The sequence below is a fragment of the Gordionus sp. m RMFG-2023 genome, chromosome 1 (genome assembly GCF_954871325.1).
Source record: "Gordionus sp. m RMFG-2023 chromosome 1, tfGorSpeb1-WG-v2, whole genome shotgun sequence".
Taxonomy (NCBI): Eukaryota; Metazoa; Nematomorpha; class Gordioida; order Chordodea; family Parachordodidae; genus Gordionus; species Gordionus sp. m RMFG-2023.
This window is the reverse complement of record NC_088775.1, coordinates 11,718,853-11,742,630: the sequence shown is the minus strand read 5'-3', so window position 1 is coordinate 11,742,630 and position 23,778 is coordinate 11,718,853. Positions and strand designations below refer to the sequence as shown.

At 26.6% G+C, this 23,778-nt stretch overlaps 2 protein-coding genes across 3 annotated transcripts in view; one reads left to right on the top strand and one right to left on the bottom strand.

The window, feature by feature from the left end:
- Window positions 1-1,580: 1,580 nt before the first annotated feature.
- On the top strand, window positions 1,581-15,338 carry LOC135931603 (protein Wnt-2b-A-like). Its single transcript, XM_065468841.1, has 5 exons — window positions 1,581-1,642; window positions 9,602-9,840; window positions 11,353-11,639; window positions 14,098-14,362; window positions 15,094-15,338. The coding sequence occupies exons 1-5, from the start codon at window positions 1,581-1,583 to the stop codon at window positions 15,336-15,338; spliced, it is 1,098 nt and encodes a 365-aa protein (XP_065324913.1).
- A 1,786-nt stretch (window positions 15,339-17,124) lies between these two features.
- LOC135922633 (uncharacterized) overlaps window positions 17,125-23,778 on the bottom strand; it is a 63,321-nt gene continuing 56,667 nt past the window's right edge. The window contains exons 18-24 of one of the 2 annotated variants that reach the window (XM_065457051.1): window positions 21,994-22,058; window positions 19,353-20,142; window positions 19,004-19,162; window positions 18,735-18,862; window positions 18,271-18,508; window positions 17,711-17,790; window positions 17,125-17,610 (exon numbers count right to left, since the gene is read on the bottom strand). In XM_065457051.1, the coding sequence (XP_065313123.1) occupies window positions 17,272-17,610; window positions 17,711-17,790; window positions 18,271-18,508; window positions 18,735-18,862; window positions 19,004-19,162; window positions 19,353-20,142; window positions 21,994-22,058 (1,799 nt within the window). In that variant the 3' untranslated portion in view covers window positions 17,125-17,271. The remainder of the gene's footprint in view (window positions 17,611-17,710; window positions 17,791-18,270; window positions 18,509-18,734; window positions 18,863-19,003; window positions 19,163-19,352; window positions 20,143-21,993; window positions 22,059-23,778) is intronic. The other variant, XM_065457052.1, reaches the window with a different exon arrangement.

The following is a 23,778-nucleotide window of genomic DNA, read 5'->3' as shown; positions in this document are numbered from 1 at the left end:
ACAAATTTGTCAATTTTTATATGAGCAATAAATGTAATTAAATATTTATTTTATTATTATCTTTATGTTTAAAGAATATTTTACAATTTTTTTATACCTAAATAAATTTCCTTAAATTTTGTAGGATTTTTTTTATATACTTATTTGTTATGTATTACAATATTATCAATAAAATCAAACGTAGTATTTATATTTAGTTTTAGCAATATCGATTTTTATTTTTTTTTATTTATAAAGAGCTCCATATTATGAGTGGACCAACTATCACATATGTGTGGCGTACCTAGAGTATGTCATGGTTGGGACAAAAAATAAACTCTTTACAAATTCAATTTTTTTAAACAAATATAGAATTTATAAAAAAAAATATATTAACTATTTCAAATAGCCCATACTTTTAAAATTAAGAATATATTTTACTTATTTAGTTTAATATTTTTGAATTTATTCAGGTTTAAACGAAAGGTGTCCCTACCCTCACTCGCCTCCCCTATCTATATATATGTGTTCTTAGTTATACGATTACTATGTAATAATATCAAATATATCCGATGACTATAACATCTGGTAATAAATCCGACCATACATGGACAGATCAAGATGCTGATACTTATGACGATATTGAACATAGCGCAAAGGAAGAAAAAATATTTTGAATATATAAATTTGATTTGATTAGTGATAAATTTCGTATTTTTGAACGGTGTTTTTTTGTCCAGTGTCTTTTTATTCCTGGTATGGCCAGAGATCTTTCCGTTCTTTTTGTCCGGAACATTACTTCGCGGGATTCTGTGCCATGTTATTTTTCATGCAAACATCTTCCTAATTTTTTTGGGTATTATTCTGGGTTTTGTACCAGAAATAGTTCTAAGAGATCTGTATGCCCCACGAAAAAATAAGCCCTAGATTTATGTGACGCGGCGACTATTAACGTAATTTAGTAATCGAATATCATTAATCGCGGAAACATTAGAATTATCTTGGGGTTACAATTTTTTTAAATAAAATCATAGGGAATTTAGGATTTTCTTTATATTAATGAATTATAAGCAAAAAATCATTTATTTACAAGTATTATTATATTTTAAATAGGAAGAATAAATCATTATATACACAGAAATATTCTCGTTAGATATGAATGAATCAAAATATTTCCTTTTGCAACGAAAAAAATAAAATATAGATTATTTATTTGAAGTAAATAGATATCTTTTTTTTTGGTCCAAGAAATCCAATATACATAATGTTATACTCAGGCGCGTACACAGGAATTTGGTCTGGGGGGGGGGGGGATAATAAAATTTTTTAAGAAATATTTTTGTTATTTAAAAATATCAAGCATAAATTTATTAAGACTAATAACTATTTCTAATACACAATTTTAAATTAATGTGAATTATAAAAAAATTATATGTAAAGAATTACTTAAATGACCCAAAATAGAAATTTGAATTTTTTCTTTACACAAAAAGTTTCTTTGGAATAATTGCATTTTGTATGTTATATATTTACAAAGTAAAATCCATTCTTCGTTGTGATTGAGCTAATTTTTCAATTATCCCATCCTTGCTTGTCGTCAAATGCCTATGAACATTCAAAAGATCCAAACCTTTCAATCTACTTTCAGATGTTGTACTTCTTGGTATGCCTTTTAGAGACCTACAGGCCCGGCCCCCGGGCCGGACAGTATTTAAATTTTTTTAAATATACCCGGGCCCGAAATTTTTAAAAAAAAACACTCAAGCCGGGCCTGAATTATTTAAAAAAAACACCCAATCCGGGCTGTATTTTTTAAAACAGCCTATATTTGAAATCGTTATTATTAGCTATAAAAATCAAAAATAAATATAATTTATTTTAAAAAAATCCAGGCCGGGCCTAAAAATTTTATTTAAAAAAAAATCCGGGCCGGGCCTGAAAATTTTTTAAAAAAAGCCGAGTCGGGCCTAAAATTTTTTTTAAAAAAGCCGGGCCGGGCCTGAAAATTTTTAAAAAAAACCCAGGCCATCCGTAAAAAATCTTTAAATCTAAAATGTGTTTGAAATAATGCAGAGCATCCATAGCATTTTTTGGGACAATATCAACCATAGTTAATCTTATAAACATAGTTATTCAGCTAGTAAGGTATCCTATTTGTGGAAGTAATATTTGCAGATTAATAAGTGCTGCATAAATTAAAAATTCATTTATTTGGGTTATAAATGTATCTGTATTTAAGATATACTCTTCTACTGATCTTATATTAATGTTTTAACGATGAGCTTGCCTTGCTACAAGTCGAGGAAGATATATATTAAACACGTATAGCTCTGCTTTTGACTCAACAATAAAATATAAAATATGAAATTCTTCATCAACATTAGCCCTAATTTCCTTGAGTTCTGATAAAATGCCCTCCGCTATTCTCATTTTCTTAATCAAGTCAATGTCATGTTTTTGAAAAGTAATACTTAAAATAGTTTTATAATTAAATAATACATTCTAATGAGAAATAAAATTTGGAATAAGCATTGAATCCAATAATTTTCTTGCTTCTGAGGAAATATTTTTCAGGCCTTTGTGATATTTCAGTAATAGCAAATAATTGGCTCTTCTAACTCCTTAAAAGCCGTTACTGCTTGATGGCAGAGACTCTATCTCGTTGGACAAGGTTGCAATTTCTTTTTCCCTGTTGGACAAGAAGTTTCAGATAATTATTATTTGACTAGAAATTTGAAAATGGTAGATAAATATTACGCCACTAAAAATTTGAAAATAATAAGTAAATATTACGCCAGAAAACTTCAAATCGAAATTAATTGATAAAATAACTTAGTAGATAAATGTGATAATAAATGTAATTAAATATATATTTAATATGAGATACGAATAAATATTAACAAATATAAATTAATATAAACAATAATATTTTTGAAAAATATATCCGGCATTTCCATTTTTTGGCTTGGGGGGGGGATCTGTTCCCCTGCCCCCCCCCGCTGCGTACGTCAATGGTTATACTACTCAAGTAATAAACTTTCTCGCGTTTACCGCTTCAATTTGATGAATATTATAACCCGTTTACACTATATTAGAGGCCCGCAAAACCCCAAAATCAAACCGACTTGTAATTAATTTTTATTTCGGATTAAGTCGGGTTGGAAAAATGCTTTTCTTCCTACTGGTCTTGGTTCGAAAAAAATTGCCTCTTATAAATCTCTACTGTAAATTATGTTTAATTATCAGTTTTTTCTTCAAAAATTTATATCTCTTTTTACGAGGTTCAGATTATTTTGAAATTATATGATAAATGTGATTGATTTTGCTATAAAAATAATTTATGAGTAATAAAATAATTATATTTCTTTTTTGTATAAAAATTTTCTGAGTTTGACGATAACAGTTTGATTTAATTATATAACATAAGTAATTTATTTAGTCCTTATTATATTATATAATCTATATCTATTAGTATATTATCAGATTTTATAAAATAGCAATAAACATTGTGATATGGTTCTAGATAAGACTTAAATTGGATACATATCATTATTCGATTCGTAAATCCATTTAATAATCTACTATTATTATTTAAATTTTTTTAACTGAATATAGTTTATAATTCAAAAAAGAAATTAAATAATTACTTTATGCGTTCGCTTAAATTCACCACATTTTAAAATTGAAATAATAATTACAATATTATGTAGGGACTAGGAGACCGGGGAAAAATTACATTTCGTTTCTATCGTTAGCGATAAAAATAAAGTTACAAGCATAAATTTCGAATATATTATATGATTGTATAGCCATATAATTTTAAATGAACTTAAAAGAAGACTCATAGTGAGAGATATAGGGTATTTTTTTATACCTTTCTGCCCATGGTTAGGTAAGCCAAAATAATATGTGTATAAAACTATGCTAATGTAGAGGTCGGGAAATTTCTAAGAAAATTTAGGGAATATTCTTGGGAACGTTTTCGATTGTGAACTATAGTGTTCTTTATACACTTTCGATAAATCAATATTGCAGTAATGTATTATTCCATATTAAAAATTAGAATGTTAAAATATAATTGATAAAACACTAAAATATTAAAACAAGTATATATAAAAATATATAAAATTACTAAATAAAAATAAATATATATTATAAGTATCGGAGAAAAGAGCAATTTAAATGCAATATTTGCATGAATATAGTGTTTCTGAAATGTATTCCAGCACGTCTAGAATCATCTATCCTTTATATTTCAGACAATTTCTTTAAAATATTACGCGATACGATTGAAGGAATTCGCCTATAAACTGATTACCCGATTTGACTTGGAACATTATAAACTTTCATTAGTGTTGTTAAACGAAAAAGTGACCGATTAAGGTGTTAGCCAAAATAGTAGTAAGCCTAGAGATTTTGTTCATAGGTGCCAGAAAGATTTGGACCTCTATTTACCAAATCTCGAGGCTTACATAATATTATTTTGGCCAAAATCTTAATTGGAACCTTTTTTTATAATCGACCAATTTATAATCTACCTTTTAGTTTCAATATTTAAGGTAGGTATATCAACTAATATCAAACAATATTGCCGACAAGTAATACATATTACACATTACTACATAATGGTAATAAATATATATATGTAATACAAAATAAACAATCACATTAAATAACAACTAAAAAAAAAGGGATAAAATTGATTAAATATATATAATCTATCATAATTAATTTTATCTCTATCAATTTATTCATAATTATTATAATAATATATTATTAAATTTTCACAAAAAAGAAGGTAAAATTATGTAACATTACAAATTGTAAAGGATTAAAAGTAACTTAAAAAAACTTTATTTTAAAAAAAAATGAAAGAATTTCTTTATAGTTTGGACTGTTCAGTTGTTTGTCTTTATAAAAAAAAATGAATTATATGAATTTATATTACTTTCATTTTATTATCTTACCTATATGTCACACAAAAAAAATTTAAATAAAGATTTTTTATATAAAAAATATAATAATTAATATCCGCAGATTAAATAACTATATACTTTTTATAAATTATTAAAAATATTAATTAATGTATTTAATTTAGAAAAACTAAAACTTAATTTTTGAAATGAAAATAATAATAATTAACTTTTAGCCGACTTTATTTAGGAATTATAAATAAATATCATTTTTACTTGTGTCGTATCTTTTATAACTTTAAAAAATTGAAAATGTTATTATAAAAAAACTTTAATCATAAAAAAATGATTATCGAGAATGAATTGTCGCAACCTTAAATTTATTCACTTTGACCTGTTTGACTTATTGATATTTTTCGTATTCTTAGACCCAAATTTTGCTACCTGGTGGTAAGTTTAAAAAAAAAACACTTTTCTTAACATGTTTAATTTGGTTATGATATATTTATCAGATACCTCCAGCCTAGTGATTGTAAAAAGGCTCGAATTAAGAGTTTAGACAAAATAATATTACGCAAGGCTTCAAGATTTCGTTAATAGATGTCCAAACTTTTCTGTCATTTATAAGCAAAATCTCTATGCTTGCCTTATACTTTGGCTAAAATCGAACCGTTTAACAACATTATCCAGGATAATTTTTAAAAAGATTGAAATTCAAAAGCCCTAATAATTAAATTGTAAACCTCTAGTAAGTCTATATTTGACCGGAAATGTTAAGATTCGTTGTTTTAGTTATCGGGGTAGGGCCGATTTAACTTTTCAGCATTTTCCTAACATATTATTTAATTATAATATTTCTTTTAAATAAAATATTTAGATTTTTTTTCTCTTAGGTTGCATCCTAGGGCGACCTTTTTGTTTGTTTAGAATTCTAATCTGCTGTTTTGAACAGTTAATTTTTTTTATTTAAAAAAAGATAAGAAGTTTATACATCTTTTAAAGGTTATTTTTAAAGTTATGCATATCCTTTATGCCAATCAAAATCCATTAAAAAAATCAAAATGAATTCAGAATTAAAAACAACAATTAAATTGTGTTAAGATATAGCCTAAAAATAATTCTTAATTTAAGGCTACGCCAATTTTTTTTTTGTTTTTACTCTTAAGGCATTAAGATACAACATCTTAGTTTGATTTTACAGGTTTTCAAATTTTTCCACTAATTTTTAGATAACTTTACTCGTATTTTTAGATAACTATACTTCCATTTCTAGATAACTTTACTCATAATTTTAAATAGTTTAAATTGGTTCGACGTGAGTACGGCCCAGAAAATTTGGCGGACGAAAATTTGACGCTGATAATTTGGCGGACGAAAATTTGACTCTGAAAATTTGGCGCGACCTCAATTCGACTCAGCGACAATTCAGTCCAGCATCAATTAAGCATAGCGTCAATTCGGCATGTCGTCAATTCGGCATGGCGTCAATTTGACGCCTATCTAATACAAGCAATTTATTATAGATTTATTAGTATAAAACAAAAGGATCATTAAATAGAAGCGATTCATTTTTTTTACAAGAATCTAAATTTTATTTACATGCATAAATTCAATAAAATATTTATAAAAAAAATAATAATTTAAGAGACAAATCTTTATACCCTTATTTCTTTGGTGGACCAATTGACCATGTATAAGATATGTTAATCTAAAAAAAATAGATTATTTAAACCAGGGTTTAGAACAGTTTAAGCTGTTCGGTTTTAGTTTAAATTTTTATAAAGGTTTTATTTCTGTTTTTTTGAAGAAATTCATATCGGTTCGGTTAAAATTTATAACGGTTCATTCCGGTTTTTATAAATTTCATTTTTTAAAAAATGATCATAAACCAAATATTTATATTTTTATAATTCCTTATTTAATTTAAACATGAAGATTAATTCTAATCTAATTAACTAGTAATTTGCTTAATCTCTATTAAATTAAGTATATAAAGTAAAAACCAGGGGTTCGAACCGAACCGAACCGCAAAACCGGAATGAACCGTTATGATTTTCTGAACCGTAACCTTAACCGAACCGTTATGAAGAAAATATTAGAAGGGCGAACCGAACCGTTATAAATATTTTGAACCGGTTCAAAACGGTTTTAAAAATAATTAATTTTAAATTATTAACCTAAATTTAAAATTTTAATTTTCCTTGGGGCCATTTTTTAAATTGGTGATTTCTTTTCAAATTAAATATTTCTATATTATCAACTTTATATATCAAATTAAATATTTTTATATTATCAACATTATATATAAAATAATACCAGGTTTGTTGTTTTTTCTTTAAATACTTAATTTATAAGAGATTAGACAATTTATCTGTTAATTAAATAAGATATCTTAAAATCATTAGTGACATATTAAAAGCTTTATATCCAGCTTATGTTTTTACAAAATATTTACAAAGTGAACAATTGACAATGGGCGATTTTTATGCTGCGTGGATCAAATGTCTCATGCAAACGAGTAAAGTAGACACTCCATTTGCCAGACTTTTAGTTTATACGATGAAAGCACGAGAAATAAATTTCAAAAATGAAGTTTTTTACTCTGCTATTTATCTCGACCCTAGATATAATGTATTTTTAACTTTTGAAGAAAGAGAGATCGCCAGAAAACATCTTTGTAAAACTTGGAACTTGATACAAAATCTAAATAATCAGAATATTGAAATTCGAAATACTATGCCTACGTGTTCGTATTCGAAGGATAATTTAGATGATGATTTTGAAGATTTATTAAAGTCGCATGAAAGTCTTAATAAGAATAATTCTCAGGGCATCGAAAATTATAATAAATGTATAGAAATAGAATATATAATTCGGTCATTTGATAGAGAGATTAGAAAAAGATACTAATCTTTTGAATTATTGGGAAAATGTAAAGAATAGTATGCCAGAACTTTATAAGTTAGCTATAACTGTGCTAGCAGTTCCAGCTACGCAGATCTCCGTAGAAAGAGCATTTTCAAGACTTAAGTTTATACTCTCTGCTCAGGGAACTAAATTAAATCCTGAAATATTAGAAAATATTTTAGTTATCCGTTCGAATTCTCTTTTTAAACCTAAATAGTATAGTATACATATTATTTTATTCATTATTGTATTTACGCATGTTTGTTTTTATCTTATTTATTTATGAAATAAAAAAAAACTAATTTGTCTAATTTATATTTCCTAAATTTAATAAAAATATCTATTAGATTATCATGGATAAATTAAATAAGAAATTATAAACTAAAAAGATTTTTCTCTAAAATTAATATATACATGGTTAATGATTAATTTTTTTTAAAATTAAATTTATAAAAACCGGAACAAACCGAAAAGAACCGTTATAAATTATAAACCGAACCGAACCGATATGATTTTTTTTTAAAAAACCGAAATGGAACAAAACCTTTATAAAATTTTAAACTAAAAACCGGAACGAACCGAACCGTTATACTAAACGGTTCGAAACCCTGGTAAAAACAATAAACTTGGTATTTATTGATATGAGGATAATGGTGATTTAAGTATAATAAAATTTTAGTTCGAAAAGAAATCACGAATTTAAATCGCCCCCAAGGAAAATAAATATTTAAAATTTAGTTTAATAATTTAAAATTAAATCTTTTTAAAACCATGATGAACCGGGTTAAATCGGTTCAAATATATTTTAACATTTCGGTTCATTCTTTTTTATTTTTTCTATAACGGTTCGTTTTGATTTCGCGGTTCGGTTGAAACCCTGATTATATCATAATATTTATTTTTTAAAATGATCAATAGAATTGGTTTAAGGATTTACAATAAATTTATAAAATGAGTCAGTCTTAAAGGAAAAAATAAGTCAATATAATTATTTTCTAAACGAATATAATCGTTACATAAGATTGAAAAATGTCAACTACTCGCATGAGACTTCCCTTTTGTCAATCCCTTACAAATAATTCTAAAAATAATTTGAATTTTTTTGATCGACATAAGTATAGTAAAAGGGATCAATTTGAATCTAAAAAACAGCCAATTAAGATTTAAGTCTAAATAATATGTAAGATTCGAGATAGAGGTTCAAACCTCTGCCATATATGCGCAAAATCTCCAGGCTTACATAAAATTATTTTGGCTAAAATCTTAATCGGGTTGTTTAACATCACTAATCAACATACCTTATAACATGGTAAATTGGTCCACCAAAGAATTCAGGGCATAAATATTGGTTTATTAATTTTTTTTGACATTATTAAATTTTTTATTCATATTGCACAATTAGATAAATGAGATTTTTATTTTAAAAAAAGGAAGATATAATTAATAGGACCAACCTTCAAAATGACTTCTATTTAATCATCCTTTTGTTTTATACTAATAAATTTATAACAAATTGCAACTGATTTGAATACGCGCCGAATTGACGCCCCGCCGAATTAAAGCTGTGTCCAATTGTCGCCGCGTAAATTGACTCGGCGCCGAATTGACGTGATACCATTTTAATTACTCGTATTTTTAGATAACTTTACTAGAAATTAAATTTTCGTATACAAAATTTTGTTCCATAAGATTATTTGAGTAATTCATACTAGTGAAGTTAATAAAAAAAATAAGTTAACAAGTTTGGACATAGTTTAAAAAAAATTAAATTTGATTATATTCTTTTATATTATATAATTTAGGTTTATCAGTAAACTATCCACCCAATCCTTAGGTATGGGATCTCTATTATGCAATACCATTCCAGGACTCATGAAAAATCAAAAGCACTTGTGCCATAATTACCCGGAATCCATGATAATCTTAAGAAACGGCCTAAAAATGGGAGTCAGAGAGTGCCAAAATCAATTCCATAAACATAGATGGAACTGTTCAATGTTAGATCAAAATTCTTACTTTTTAGGGAAGTTTTTACTTAAGGGTATATTATATATCATTTTTTAAAAAAATATTTTAGATTACATTCTTCCTATTTTCCTCTTTTTTTTTCTTAGAATTTCAAAGCTGTTTAAATAGGATATAATTTTTATACTAAATATAAAAAAATAAGAATATATATATTTTAAGATCAAAGACAAAAGTAAAAAAAAAATTCCGAAAATGATTCTCGCATTTATACATTATGCATCCAGACTCGATTTCGTAAATGTTAATAATAAATTAATCTTTTTTAAAAATAAATTGACTTGCGCACCCTTATTGTCAATATCTATATATTCAAAAAAAACAATTAATGGTGTCAGCTACTTTTCTGAATTGTAGGTTTTCCTTAAGATGGTAAAAAAAGAAATACCTTATTTTAAGAATTATAAAAGATTTCAAAACGCGAATAGCCACTCGGTTATATTTATTATATAGCCACATAAAAAATAATTTTTAAAAAAAATCTTCTTTGTCGGAGCCCTCTAAATCTACCCCTGATCACATGGCGCAAAACCCCCTTTAAACTCCCCCCACCCACCCGAGCTTCAATGATAACGGAGATTGATCCCCCTCCCCTTTCTTTATAAATTTTCTTCTATAGATTGCATAAATTAAATCGCTAAATTTCACAAAAATATAATATAACTCAACAGCATAGGTAGTTGTAGAGACCTGTTGGGTTTAAATTTTCAAATAAAATTGATATATTTAAAATTATTACAAGAATTAAGGCACCAATTTTTATTTTGTTTAGAGAAGAACATGATCAAATAATTTCTACATTTGATTAAATCGGGCCGGGGCGGAAAGATGAATAATTTTTGATATAAAATCGCTCGGATCGGGCCTGGCTTAAAAAAAGGCCCCATGAAGTAATAGTTTCCTGCTAAAAACTTGGTGCACGATTTTTTAACCTGCTAAAAATTGGCTTAAATGAATAAGAATATAGTAATTACCTAATTATAGTTCTTAATAATGATATTAATTTAAGGTTCTGTATCCGCTTGATCAAATCAAATGATTTGTGATATTCATTAAAACATTTTTTTTTGAATTGTTCATTTTCAGTTTGTTTATCCATAATATTAAATTAATTTTATTAAATATCCATTTTTGGAATGTAGATTCTACTTTAATTTTAGTATTTAAAAAGTATATATTAAAGTTTTTCTAAGAATTTAGTTGGATCTAGAGAAAAATATATCTATGTTTTTCCTTATTGAAAATGAAAGATAAATATTAAAAGAATGCTCTTCTTGTTTCCTTTAATTTTGGGAAAAAATGGGATTTTGTAAAAAAAATAATAATAGTAATCAAATTTTTTTTTAAATGGTGGCTTTTAACGCTCTAATTATTTTTTTTAAGAGTAGCGGTAGCGTGCTACTGTCAAAAGAGCATTTGACATGGGCCAAAGGAATTTTAAGTCTAATATATATAGTATAATCTACAAATCAGACCCAAATTTTTTTTAAAAAATTCTCATACCTGAATTATATTTTTTTTAAAATAGGCACAAGAGAGACGGCATTCTTGTATTCCATATCATCTGCCGGAATCGCTTATTCTCTCATCCGATCTTGTAGTAGAGGTGAAATGAAGGGTTGCGCTTGCGACCCTCGCAAAATCAATGGCAAAGTGGACATAGATTATACCGGACAATTATTCACTTGGGCTGGGTGTTCAGACAACATAGATTTTGGCTGCAAATTTTCGAGAATATTCATAGATGCCAAGGAAAAGTTGCAACGAGATGGCAGAGCACTCATGAATATCCATAACAACAAAGTTGGGAGGAAGGTTAAAGGAAATAAACATAATTAAAAAAAATTTTAAATGGTTTTTGTTGTATCAGCTGATTAATTTTTTTTTAAAGTTGATTTTAAAAAAAGATGTTTTAGTTTCCGGTCCTAGATTTGTCCCGATTTCTGGTTTTGGTTATGAATTGCTGTCACAACTTATCTTTTTTCATTGACTTAAAACAAGCGTAGCGTTGCGCGCAAAAAAATTGATTTTTATATTAAATGATAGAGCAATCTAAAGTTCATATTTTAAGTTCGGCCAGGATTAAAAATAAGCCTAAAGAAACTCAAGGAAATTTTTTAATTGGATGTAATATATTTAAGGTTAAGCAAGTGAATAGGATTAAAGGTTAGAAAGATATGGGTTATGACTTCTCCGCGAATTCACGCTCACTGTGATTTATTTCAGGAAAAAAAAATCGTAATTCTATTTCTTAATTTTCCAAAAGGGATGGAAAGGTGAATTTATGTAATATGGTGAAAGAGGTGTTCTCAATGATATATATGTTAGCGTCGATGTGTTTTTCCCTGTAATATGTCATTTTTTTAAATTTTAATGACTTTTTAAGCGCGTTTTTTATGATTTACAAATTTTATTTTACCGAAAATGTATTTCATCATGTTTGGAATACCTATCATATGAATTTAAGACAATTTTATGAACCTTTGAAAATTAAAAATGACTCAAAGGTTAAAGGCAAAATTGCCTTAATATTCATAAAATTGGTATATAGAAAAAAAAAACTAATGGGAAAATGACATTGCTGCTAACATGTATACTACTAGATTAACGATTCTTTCAATATAAATGCATTTAAAGGTGCGCCCTTTTTAATTAACTACCTAAACGACTAAAATAAAATATATTATCAATAAAATTAAAATTCACTTATAATATAAATCATTTAACAAACTAATATATACAAAGTTTTTGTGATTGACACTTTGATAATTGATTTAAAATTAATTTCTCACAATTTGTAAATATAGTCATCACATTTTTTTTTTCTCGAAAAAACGCTAATATTTTATATAATATAATAATTGTCAAGAAAAATAAAATAAACCATCAAATTTTCATTAATATCATGAAATTTAGAAAAATCGTTATTTAAAAAATATAACACCAAGATTTAATGTTAAAAAACACCTATCCAATAATATGCATCCCCATAATATAAAAAATATTCTCAATTTTTTTTTATTATAAAATTTAAAAATTAATTTCCTTTTATTATTAATATAATTTTTTAAATATAATCACTTACACATTATTTTAAGCACGTTTTTCTAAATGCGCAATCTATATTTCATTCGATAAAATATCTGACTTTCACTAGGATATCAATTCTTTTATTTTAATTAATATAAATTTATAATTTTATTTAAAATAAAATATATATTATATTGAGTGAGTGAGCTGTTAAAAATTATTATTAAATAATTAACAATTGAAATTGACCAGTTTTATAAGTTTTTCTCAAATTTAACGATAATATAATAAATATTATTTATGCAGCTAATTTTAAAATTATTTGTCGATTTGATTAATATTATTTTCACTTTTTTTTAAAAAAAATTACCGTGTCATGTCAAGAGGGCTTTAAATCTAATTTAATTTTTTACTGTTAATTTCAATTATTTATATAAATTATCAATTAAAATTATAATCTTTAAGAAAAAATAGATGTTTAAAAAAATATGGTAAAATGATCAATTTAACTATGAAAAAAAAATGTTCCTATAAAACTATATTTGATTAGAATTATGATAGCAAATTACGATTTTTCCTTTCTATAATGTTTAAACTAGTATTTTAAAAATAGTTTTTTATTTATAAATTCTCAGGCATAACATTTAGTGATATATTGTTTAAATTAGTATAGCCAGTCAACACTATACTGGGTTGATTGGCCATAAAATTAATTTCATATAATTTAGTCTCTCTAAAAATCTATGGTTGTAATTAAAGCTTTTAAGATTGATATTTGGTTTGGTATTTGATTAAAAACAATGTTTTATCCCTCACGTACAAAAACATGTCCAGTTATCCCTAGTTCACTTAGATAAATTGAAAATGGATGGTAAATTATGCTGAATCTGATTTTACCACTATCCTTGAAGGTCAAGATAAAATACACGAAAGCTGAATACCTTTAAAATGGTAACTATAAAAAACCTATAAAGCGGCCTTATCTGGCATAATGTTCAATATTTGTTTTTAAGCCCATGGAAAATATTACATATGGGCTTTCATGATCATTGTAACACCACTAGTCATAACAATAGATTTATGTTTCCCATATATCACTCATTACCAGTTATCATACATATAAGCTATAAATTGTTGCGCGATGAAGTGACAAATCATATATATATAATGTCAGTATTGCGAATTTCGATGGCACATAAAAATAGTAGTATATATGTGATTTTATATTATAAAAAAATTTTAGGCAGTAAAAAAAGCCGTCAAGTTAGAATGCAAATGTCATGGGATGAGTGGTTCATGCAATATACGCACTTGCTGGAGGTCAATGAATAATTTCGCTGTCATAGGCAAATATTTGAAAACGAAATATGACAATGGGTATCCCATTATGATAAACCAAGATGGCTCCTCTTTGATAGCCAAAAGAGATACCCGAAAACAACCAAAAATGTCGGATTTAGTATATTTAGAGGATTCTCCTAGCTTTTGTCAACAAAATCTACACGCAGGTTACAAATTAATCAATAGTGGAAATTTAATCTGGAATAGGGATTAATCAGGAATTCTCCCAATGTGATTCAAAATGACCCAATTTTAAAATCTTATTTCACCAGAAATGAATTCCAGCATGCATAGAGATTATTAATCCTGTAAAATTTAGAAAATTACTTTGAACTTTTGAACTAATCTTAATTTTTTTTTATTTTATAACTTTCTCATAATTTATTAAAACTATATATGACGAAATTGTCTGAAATTATTAAGGGAAATACTCCAAACATGCTGGAATTCATCTCCAGTCAAATTTAAAAAATGGCGCTTGTTAAATGATTTAAAATTTGAAAGATTCCAAATCAAATGAGGATTTCTTGATTAGTTTTTATACCAGATAAATATACTCTACCATGTTTTGTTAAAAAATAACAGATCGAATCGGTATGATATATCAAAATGACGGATAATTTTTTAAAAATATTTATTAGTCTTAGGCTATTATTAAAGATATAATATTGATCATCAGTACCGACATCAACTTGATATCGGATTATTAGATCGGCTTTTAACAACTGGCATTGGTGCCTATAGCTAATATCTAATATAATAACAATACCTAATATAGCTAAGTTGTTATTTCCTTACCACTTTAAAAAGTTTTACTTTATTGAAGAGTATATAATACTTATAAGGATGATGTAAATTTTATTTAACATAATATAATTCATATTTATAAATATAAAAGGCTCCATGGGAACTGCTGGAAGACCATGTAAGAAAACTTCCTTAGGGCCCGACGGCTGCTTGTTACTATGTTGCGGAAGAGGTTACGATACTAGATTAGTGATGAAGATTTATAAGTGTCATTGCAAATTTCAGTGGTGTTGCAAAGTTAGGTGCAAGGAATGCCGTAAATGGACCGAAGAATATTTTTGTAAGGGTGAACCCAAATTAGAATGGAATAGCATTCAACATTATGTCAATTATTGAATTGTAATATAAATTAAATTATAAAAATTGTATATTTGTATTAATATACCTTCGATTTGTTTATATTTTTACAGAAGAGATTCAGAATACAATTATATTGCATTAATTGTTTGTAAATACTTATTTATATTTTGAAATAGAAGAATAAAGTATTTTATCACTGACTTTTACATGGTTATAAAGCTTTCAGGTAAAAACTATTCAAAATATTGAACTTAAACTTAATGTTCAGAGCATTGAAATCACCTAAACATTAAAAATATAATCATTATAATAAAAATATATAAAAGTTATTTATTATTTATATTTGAAACAATAATTAATCCAATTGACGTTTATGATAATCAAATCGACCAAGGTTAAAAATTTAAAAAAAAAAAGTTTTTATATAAAATGATAAATTTAGACTAAAACATATTAAATGAGATGAAGGTGCTGTTTTTAAAAATACTATTTGAATTTTTATATTTTATTTATATAAATAGTAATAAACATTTTGGTCTTAATTACAATAATAAATCATCAAAAGTAATATTCGCGTCTGAAAGGGAAATGAAAATCTCTTTAGGGAAAAGAAGCGGGTGCCACTAGAATATATATCACGAGATATTCAAAGAGATGAGTTGTCTCATCGAAGTGCCATCAAGACAGAGAGTATTTATTAGTGATTCTTATGACCTGACGGGTAACAAAGAAATGATCTGACAATTTTATTTAACTCTATAATATTAACATGACTGCCCGAGGCACATAGGAACATATTTTATATAAAAAAAGATTGATGAAACCTAGAAGCCTTGACAAATTTGATCGAGTAAGGTTGGATTCATAATGGTATCTGATCTGATGCAATTTAGCAGCTGGGGGATTTTAAAAATCTTTTAATGAGATTAATTTTTCTTTATCAATATTAATTTTATCTTTAATTTCATTCATAATAGTAATCTAATAATTATTGACTGTAATAGAAACATTGATCTCATAAAGAGATTTTAAAAATCGATTCGCTGTTAAATCGTGCTAGTTCAGATCCAACTTAGAATGCCGCCTAATTCTTCCTTCTCTAAGATTTGATAAATGTATAACTAGCGCCCCATAAAATAACCCTGAGTTTGAGGATAGTTTTACCTATAAAAACTGCGTTTCCCAGTTTTTTTTGTGAATCAGCTAAAAATTGAAGCTATAACCCAAATATATGTATCACAATGAAATAAAAATACGCTTAAAATTTTATTTTGCATCTTAAAGGCTTAATAGAATCTCCCACAACGCGAGGAGATCCAATTCAAATTTTTTTTAAATTTAGGGGCTTCAAATTTCAAGATTTTTGCTTTGTACCTACTTTAGGTGGCGTAATAAAGCGTCAAGCGCTCATATAGACTAATCCCACTTTAAAATTTCCGGAGCGGTTAGGGTGAACTCAAGATTGACAGACTGGTCATGAGAATATTTGTAAATCACAAATTATCGAATGGATAGTTCTGGGTCTGGGCCTGTTTCTACATCAATCTACTCATCGGTCGGTTTCGGTGAATTAGGCGATTTGAGTCAACAATCAATTTTTGGGTTTTGTCACATTTATCCAGAGACACGAAGATATCGCTATTTGCTTAAGTGTCCCCACATTTCCCGAAAAAACATTTTAACACCGCTTGCCCATTCTTAATATCTCTTAAATGAGGAGGACTATTTGCAATTATGAACGAATCGAATAAGGATAATTTGATCTATTTTATTGGAAATTTTTTTAATATTAAATAAATATAATGGAGGTAGTTATTTAAAATAAACTTAATTTTATAGTATATAATTTGAAGAAACATAATTTCTTTTTAATATAAAATTGTATATATTAAGAAATACATTGTGTACATAAATAATATTTATAAAACATGAAGATCATTTAGAATATTATTTTTTATATAAAATTTTTTTAGATGGTATTAGTAACCAATACATTATTTAGAATATAATTGTGATTCGGTTTAAACAAAGTTTTATCGTCAAAACGTTGAGAGGCGGAATCGTTCTTATCTTTTCCTCCTCCGCAGTATATAACCGTATTCAAAGTAGACGTGGACGTTTGATTTTCCTCTGAGTCGGTGGGTAAGAACTCGGTAGCATTATTAACTTTATCTAATTTAGTATTGTATAAAGTTTGAGTCACGTTTTTTCTTGAGGATGGATTTAGTATATCTAAATGTTTAAGCTTTGAATTACTTATTTGGTTGCAATTGAGCGATATAAAGAGATCATTTCGATCGTTAGCATTCTTTTTATAATTCAGTTTTTTAAGAAATAGATAAATTTAATAAATGATTAGTAATTAATGACAACCAATAAATAATATTTTTTAAAATAATTATATATACCTTAAATTTATTATTTATCAAATGGTCATTTGACATGGTAATAGGGACATTAGTGAGATCCTTTACATCCATTATCGCATCTATAATGTTTTTAAAATAAATACAAAATTTAATTTCCAATCAGTTTGTAAATATAATATATTAATCATATGTTCTGTTATTCTTACTTACTATGGAATAAGAATAGGGAAACGTTTATTTTTTTTAAGCAAACCTTAAGGTAACAAATTATAAGCTAAACTAAATTCCTCACAAAATAAACATTTTTTTATGGATGAAAAATATGTAAAATAATTTTAACATATAAAATTAAATATAATATTAAAACTAATATAAATATTTGCTAGTTTACAAACTAGTTAGATGTTTTAGTTAGTTTATTAACGAACATATTTGAGAATTTTTTTTATAATTTAACGAAATTTTTCTCTATTTTTGGCATAACTGTTTTAACATTTTTTAGATTTTGGGAGGTATTTTATGATTTTTTATATAGCTAGAATGTAAACCATGCTAAGTTAGTGCACTTACTGTACCATTAAATTATATATATTTTTTACTGTGATCATTAAAGCATTTATCTCCCACTTTCGGTGAGTTCATAGACAAATTTGAAATTTTTTTGGAGTCATTAATATTCCTAATTTTAATCGATAAATTCTTCGGATTAGAAGTGAGATCGTAATGATTAGTAGGCCTCGTTAGCAGCGATATTCCCATTATCGTTTTTTCGATTTGCTTTATTAAATCGTTTTCGGATAGTTTCTCGTTATCAAAAATAGTGTCCCAATCGTTAGCCTAACAAAAATAAATAAAAATTAATTTTTTAAAAATGTGTTTCCTAAAACGAGTATAAGATATGTATATTTTTTTAGAAAAAATTCTCTAACTAACAAAAAAAACAAATATAATATACAGCTAGACCAATCTGATTATGACTATATCAACATTTTTTTAAATAATATAATTCTCTCTCGCTCTATTTTTAAAATAAAATATTTATATAAATAAAATTAAAAAAAACTTTATAAGGATTTTCAAGCGATACTGGTAATGAGAAGTTATTAGGTTGACTGAGCTGCGATCTGAGGTCTTGGCGATATTTCAACAGATTTTTAGTCATATCCATTTTTTGTGGGGGTTTAATTAATTCTAAAAATTCACATTTTTTTAAATTAAAATATAAATATTATATTACATTTTATTTTTAGATATAATAAAATAACTTGAAAATTAAATATGATCAAAAAAAAGTTAAATGAATTCCGAAAAATGTTTAAAAAAATTATGTACTTGGGATATGTTGATCGACAACGCTTATAAATGTTTTCTTGTTGGAAAGAAGAGATGGCGAATCCTTATAGTTTAATTGATTCAACGTACATATTTTCATCATTATTTTTTCTTTACCATTTTGACACGTTTTAGATGATTGATCGATGAGAGAAGTATCTTAGAAAATAAAAACGATTAAATCTAATTTTTCTCTACAACTAACTAACATCTGCGTCCAAAGGCTATTTACTTAGAATAAGAATAATGTATAGGGATACAAAATGTCTTAAGTATTTTTTAAAAAGTTAATTGGATAGTTATATTTTGGAAATGGCCTAATATAAAAAAAAATAATATTTTATTTTACTATGTCCTGATTCTGACGTCGGCTGGTTTCGGTAAATTAGGAGATTTGAGTCGACAATCGATTTTTGGGCTTCCCTATCACATTTATCCACGAAACAAGAAGATATCGCTATATGCTTAATGTCCCCGCATTTTGAGCATTTCCCTATTTTATTATCATACACGTTACCATCTCCCGTAGTCAACTCATTATTATTCCGATTCACACAATTCGGAGGGTGGTGAAACCAATAATTATTCGATTTATAAAATCCTTGGTAAAACGTATCCTTCGAGTTTTCATTTATTATCAATACCGGATAGCGCAAATAATTTTCGTGCTGCGTATTTCCCTCTATTAAAGGTGACTGAGTGTCTCCTCCAGAACTGTCTAGCGACTCCACCGCGCTATCTATGCTCTGTACTGGTGTATTGTTGCTCTCTTCATTTGTATTCGAGAGTTGGGTTAAACTAAGGAGCGGTATAAGTTTGTATTCCGCACTGCCGGGTTTCTTGTACATCATTTTATTGCAACTGAATATGGGATTAACATTAATGTTATCATTTTCTGTTGTCTTTTTCTGACATGCGCACTCATGGTTGTTATCGAGAGAACCCCTGAAGGCGATAGTATTTTGGGCATCTCCTGTGGTTTCATTCTCGTCTACCCATATTATGCCATTACGTTTTTCTTGAACTCTGATTGGATTCTCGTTTGTAACGTTGGAGCCATTATACGCAAAATTAAACCATTTGTAATTCGCTTGGGATCCTAATTCATCGTTTCGATTGGTCAAAGTTTTATACATCACCTATAGTATAATATTTATTTTTTGTATTATATTTTAAATAAAAATAATTAAACACTTATAATGTTAACAATATTCGATAGAAGATAATTATTGGTATTTCCTTATTTATCAAAAATTAATATATTTTTATTTATAACGAGAAGATGTTGGGCCTTTAAACTCTATTGGAGGATGATATAAAACTCTGATAATTGTTATGAATTATATTCATTTTGAATATTAATTTATTTAAAGTTCAAATATAATAATAATATATTCAGTATCATGTTTATATTTTTTAAACTAATTTTTTTAGGAGAGATATTATGATATGTCCCACGTACAAAAACAACTCATCCTTCAATCCTTCAACAATACCAATAAGCCCCAACAACCAATAAATACTCATACGTATAAATTATTTATATTTAGTTTGTAAATATAAAGTATTTTAAGTTTTAAATACAAATATGAAATTATAAAAAATGATTTTAAATTTTGGACGGCAGTGGGGATAGTTTATATCAGATATTAATGCAAGATGTTGGTAACAGTATCGTCACCAGGAGGGGGATAGTGGTTCGAGTGCTCTAAAAATTTTTTAAAGCCCCTTGAATTTTTTTTAAAAATGCCTTGAAAATGTTAGTCAAAAAAAAATTCTTCAGTCCCTCTGAGATTATAAAGGCTAATGACGCACGGCACTATTGGTCAAGGGTTTTGATCCAAATGTATAATGCTTATATTTCACAAATATTTTAATTCGTCTATTCTATATTTTCAACAAAAAATAAACATGTTATTATGTCGCCTAACATAATTTTTCGGTATGGTCTATAGGAGTATCCAGGATTTTCCTATAGAAGAAAACAATATTAGGAGGGGTTTTCTGCCATAAATTTTTGCATAACATTTTTACATAATACAACAATTTTGTTATGGATCGTTCCAGCAGGCCAAAAGCTTTTAAAAAATTTCATGTAAAATTAGGCGAATTTCTAAAGGTTCCGTCTATTACGCAATGAAAGCCTTCATGAAGTTATACCCACGATACTAAAACAAAATACCAAACTTCCCATAATTTCAGAAAAACACTATCTTGCAAGTTTAAAAGAATGAATCATATCTTATAGAAGAATATTATAGTAACTTAATTCCAGTAATATTTGCAGTTCTGTAAAAACTTATTTTACTCAAAAGGGGTTGATTAGTTTACCTTTGCTTAATGCTTAATTAGTGTGTAAAAAAAATGAAAGATGTCAGATCTTGCCCTGGAATGTAATGCTAATTCAGTCTTTTTAGCCAAAATTTCCCATCCATATCATTACAAACTGAGATGGGGAATTCCTATTCACAAAATTAATGCAAGGCGGCTCATTAAATACAAAATATTTTTCTTTTTTTCTAGTTTAATACCAAATTAAATAATTAGGTCCTTATTTTGGCTGATCAACAAAATCACACAACCCAATTTAACAACAAACTCCCATGATATTGAATAAATATATACGATAATAAAGGAAATCATTTTGAAATATAATACAATATTAACTTATTTAACGGCATTGGAAATACTTTTAGAATTTGCGGGATTGGTAAATATCACTCAAAGACGTTTGAATCAAAAATTTTATGAAAAATTGGTCATCATTAAAAAAGGGGCAAAATATAATTTAGTTTTTGTCAAATGTCTATTTACAAAAAGTATCGTATTTTTGAAAGTTTTTTAAATGTAGCGTAGATAGAAGCATATAACGAGATACATTTCCAAAGTAACTTCCCGGAACTCTGGATTGTAGTATGTATATTATTGATTCAAACTTTTGAAAATTATAATTCCAATAGAAAAAAATAGGAGTAAAATATTTAAATTACCTTGTTTGATGATGGCCAAATCTTTATCCCCTGACCGTCTTTAACGTTCGTAAAATCCAGGAAATCTAAAATACCGAATTAATAAGTTATTATTTTATTTTTTTTAGTATTAAAGATTTATTTGGTTTATCCAATATTAGATCAAATAAAAATACTCTAAAAGTTAAAAATAAATGTGATTCAGAATAACAAATCGTTTAAATGATCTTAAAAATTAATTACTTTTAAATTATAATTTGATAAAAAATATCCTCATTATCTTATCTTGCACGTTGGTCATAGACCTGCCCAAAATGAGCGAACGTGATTTATATGAAGGCCTAATCCTTCATATAATTATGCCGATTTTTTTTTCAGGATACCAACAAACCTTGTACCCAGATAAAATTAAATTTATGAATGGAACTAACCCTATACCATTATAGAAATAATTTGATTTAAGATATAAAATAATACTGTTTAAAGTCTTTCAAATACAACTGTCAAATGTTAATTTAGTTTTTTTTTTTAAAAAAGGGAACCATTATCATTTTACAATTAACCAATTGTATGTCATGATGTTTAAAATATTTACAGATATCCAATTGAATATCGCGATTGCTTAAATTTAATATTATAACTCACTCATTTTGTTAAATTGTTTACAAAAAAAATAATTATATATATTTCATTTTTGAGCTAATTAAAAATTTTCTATAAAATATTTTTTAAGAGTATTTTTAAAAAACAGTTTTTTTCCTCATTAAAAAACAGTTTTTTGTTTTATATTTATTTTATATCCTTAATTAACCGACCAGTAATATCTTAATATATTATGGCAATTATATTATACCAAAATTTAAAGTATAGTATTGTAATGCATCAGACGAAAATTTTAAAGAGGGCGAAATGTTTATTTATTCAAAAAACTGATGAATACTATAGTATAATACATAAAACAAGTAGCTGTTAGTGTTGTTAAAAATCTCGCATTCGTTGATTAAAAAACGGCTAAAACAATAAATATTCTTGAAACTTCCAGATTTGACAAAAGAAGTTTGTGATGAAATATCGAGGACTGGATAATACCTTCCTTTATAGCTAAAATCCGGATTTAGCCGTTTTCTAAATATCATCTAGATCGTGGCCACTTTTAACAACACTAGTAGCTGTGAATATAAAATAGGGTTTAAATGATAGCGTTTTATATATCATTGTAAAATCGTAACTTTGCCCTATATCTCGTAGAAACAGACCCTAGGTGATATCATATATAAATAAAGAAGAGGTAGAATTTACAAATATTTGTTAACCCCCCCCCCCTCTCTCCCCCTTACGTTTTAGTTTTCGCATTAGTGCGGCCTAGTGAAGGAAGAGTTGGGGTAAAAATGAATCCTACACCCCTTCACGCCAATTCATTACCAAACAAAAAAGTATATCATACCTTCTTTTTAGATATCCAATCATAAAATTCACAATTTTGATATTTTTAATGGTCAAATTACCGCTTGGCCTTAGAAACCATTTTAAAAAATGTTCTATTTTTTTTCTTCAAAACTTTATAATTCATCCATTTTGTGCGTTAATCTATGACCAGTTCTTCAAGAACTTTATTGTTTTCACAAAAGAAAGCCTACAAAAACTTGTTACCCAGATAAGAATAATAAAGTGGTGGCACTAAAAATTCTTACCTAGTTGTTTAATGATTATATGTAAATTAAAATTTAATATTTTATAAAATGTAAAAATAAAATAAACCTATCTTCTAATATGAAATATTTAGAAATTAATTTAAATAGAAAGGCA

What these genes read in the sequence shown, in the direction of transcription:
- LOC135931603 (XM_065468841.1), top strand. Translation starts at nt 1,581, where the DNA reads ATGCCTATGAACATTCAAAAGATCCAAACCTTTCAATCTACTTTCAGA. An exon ending in TTCAGATGTTGTACTTCTTG is followed by an intron (nt 1,643 to 9,601) that starts GTATGCCTTTTA and finishes TATATAATTTAG; the next exon opens with GTTTATCAGTAAACTATCCA. An exon ending in ACAACAAAGTTGGGAGGAAG is followed by an intron (nt 11,640 to 14,097) that starts GTTAAAGGAAAT and finishes AAAAAATTTTAG; the next exon opens with GCAGTAAAAAAAGCCGTCAA.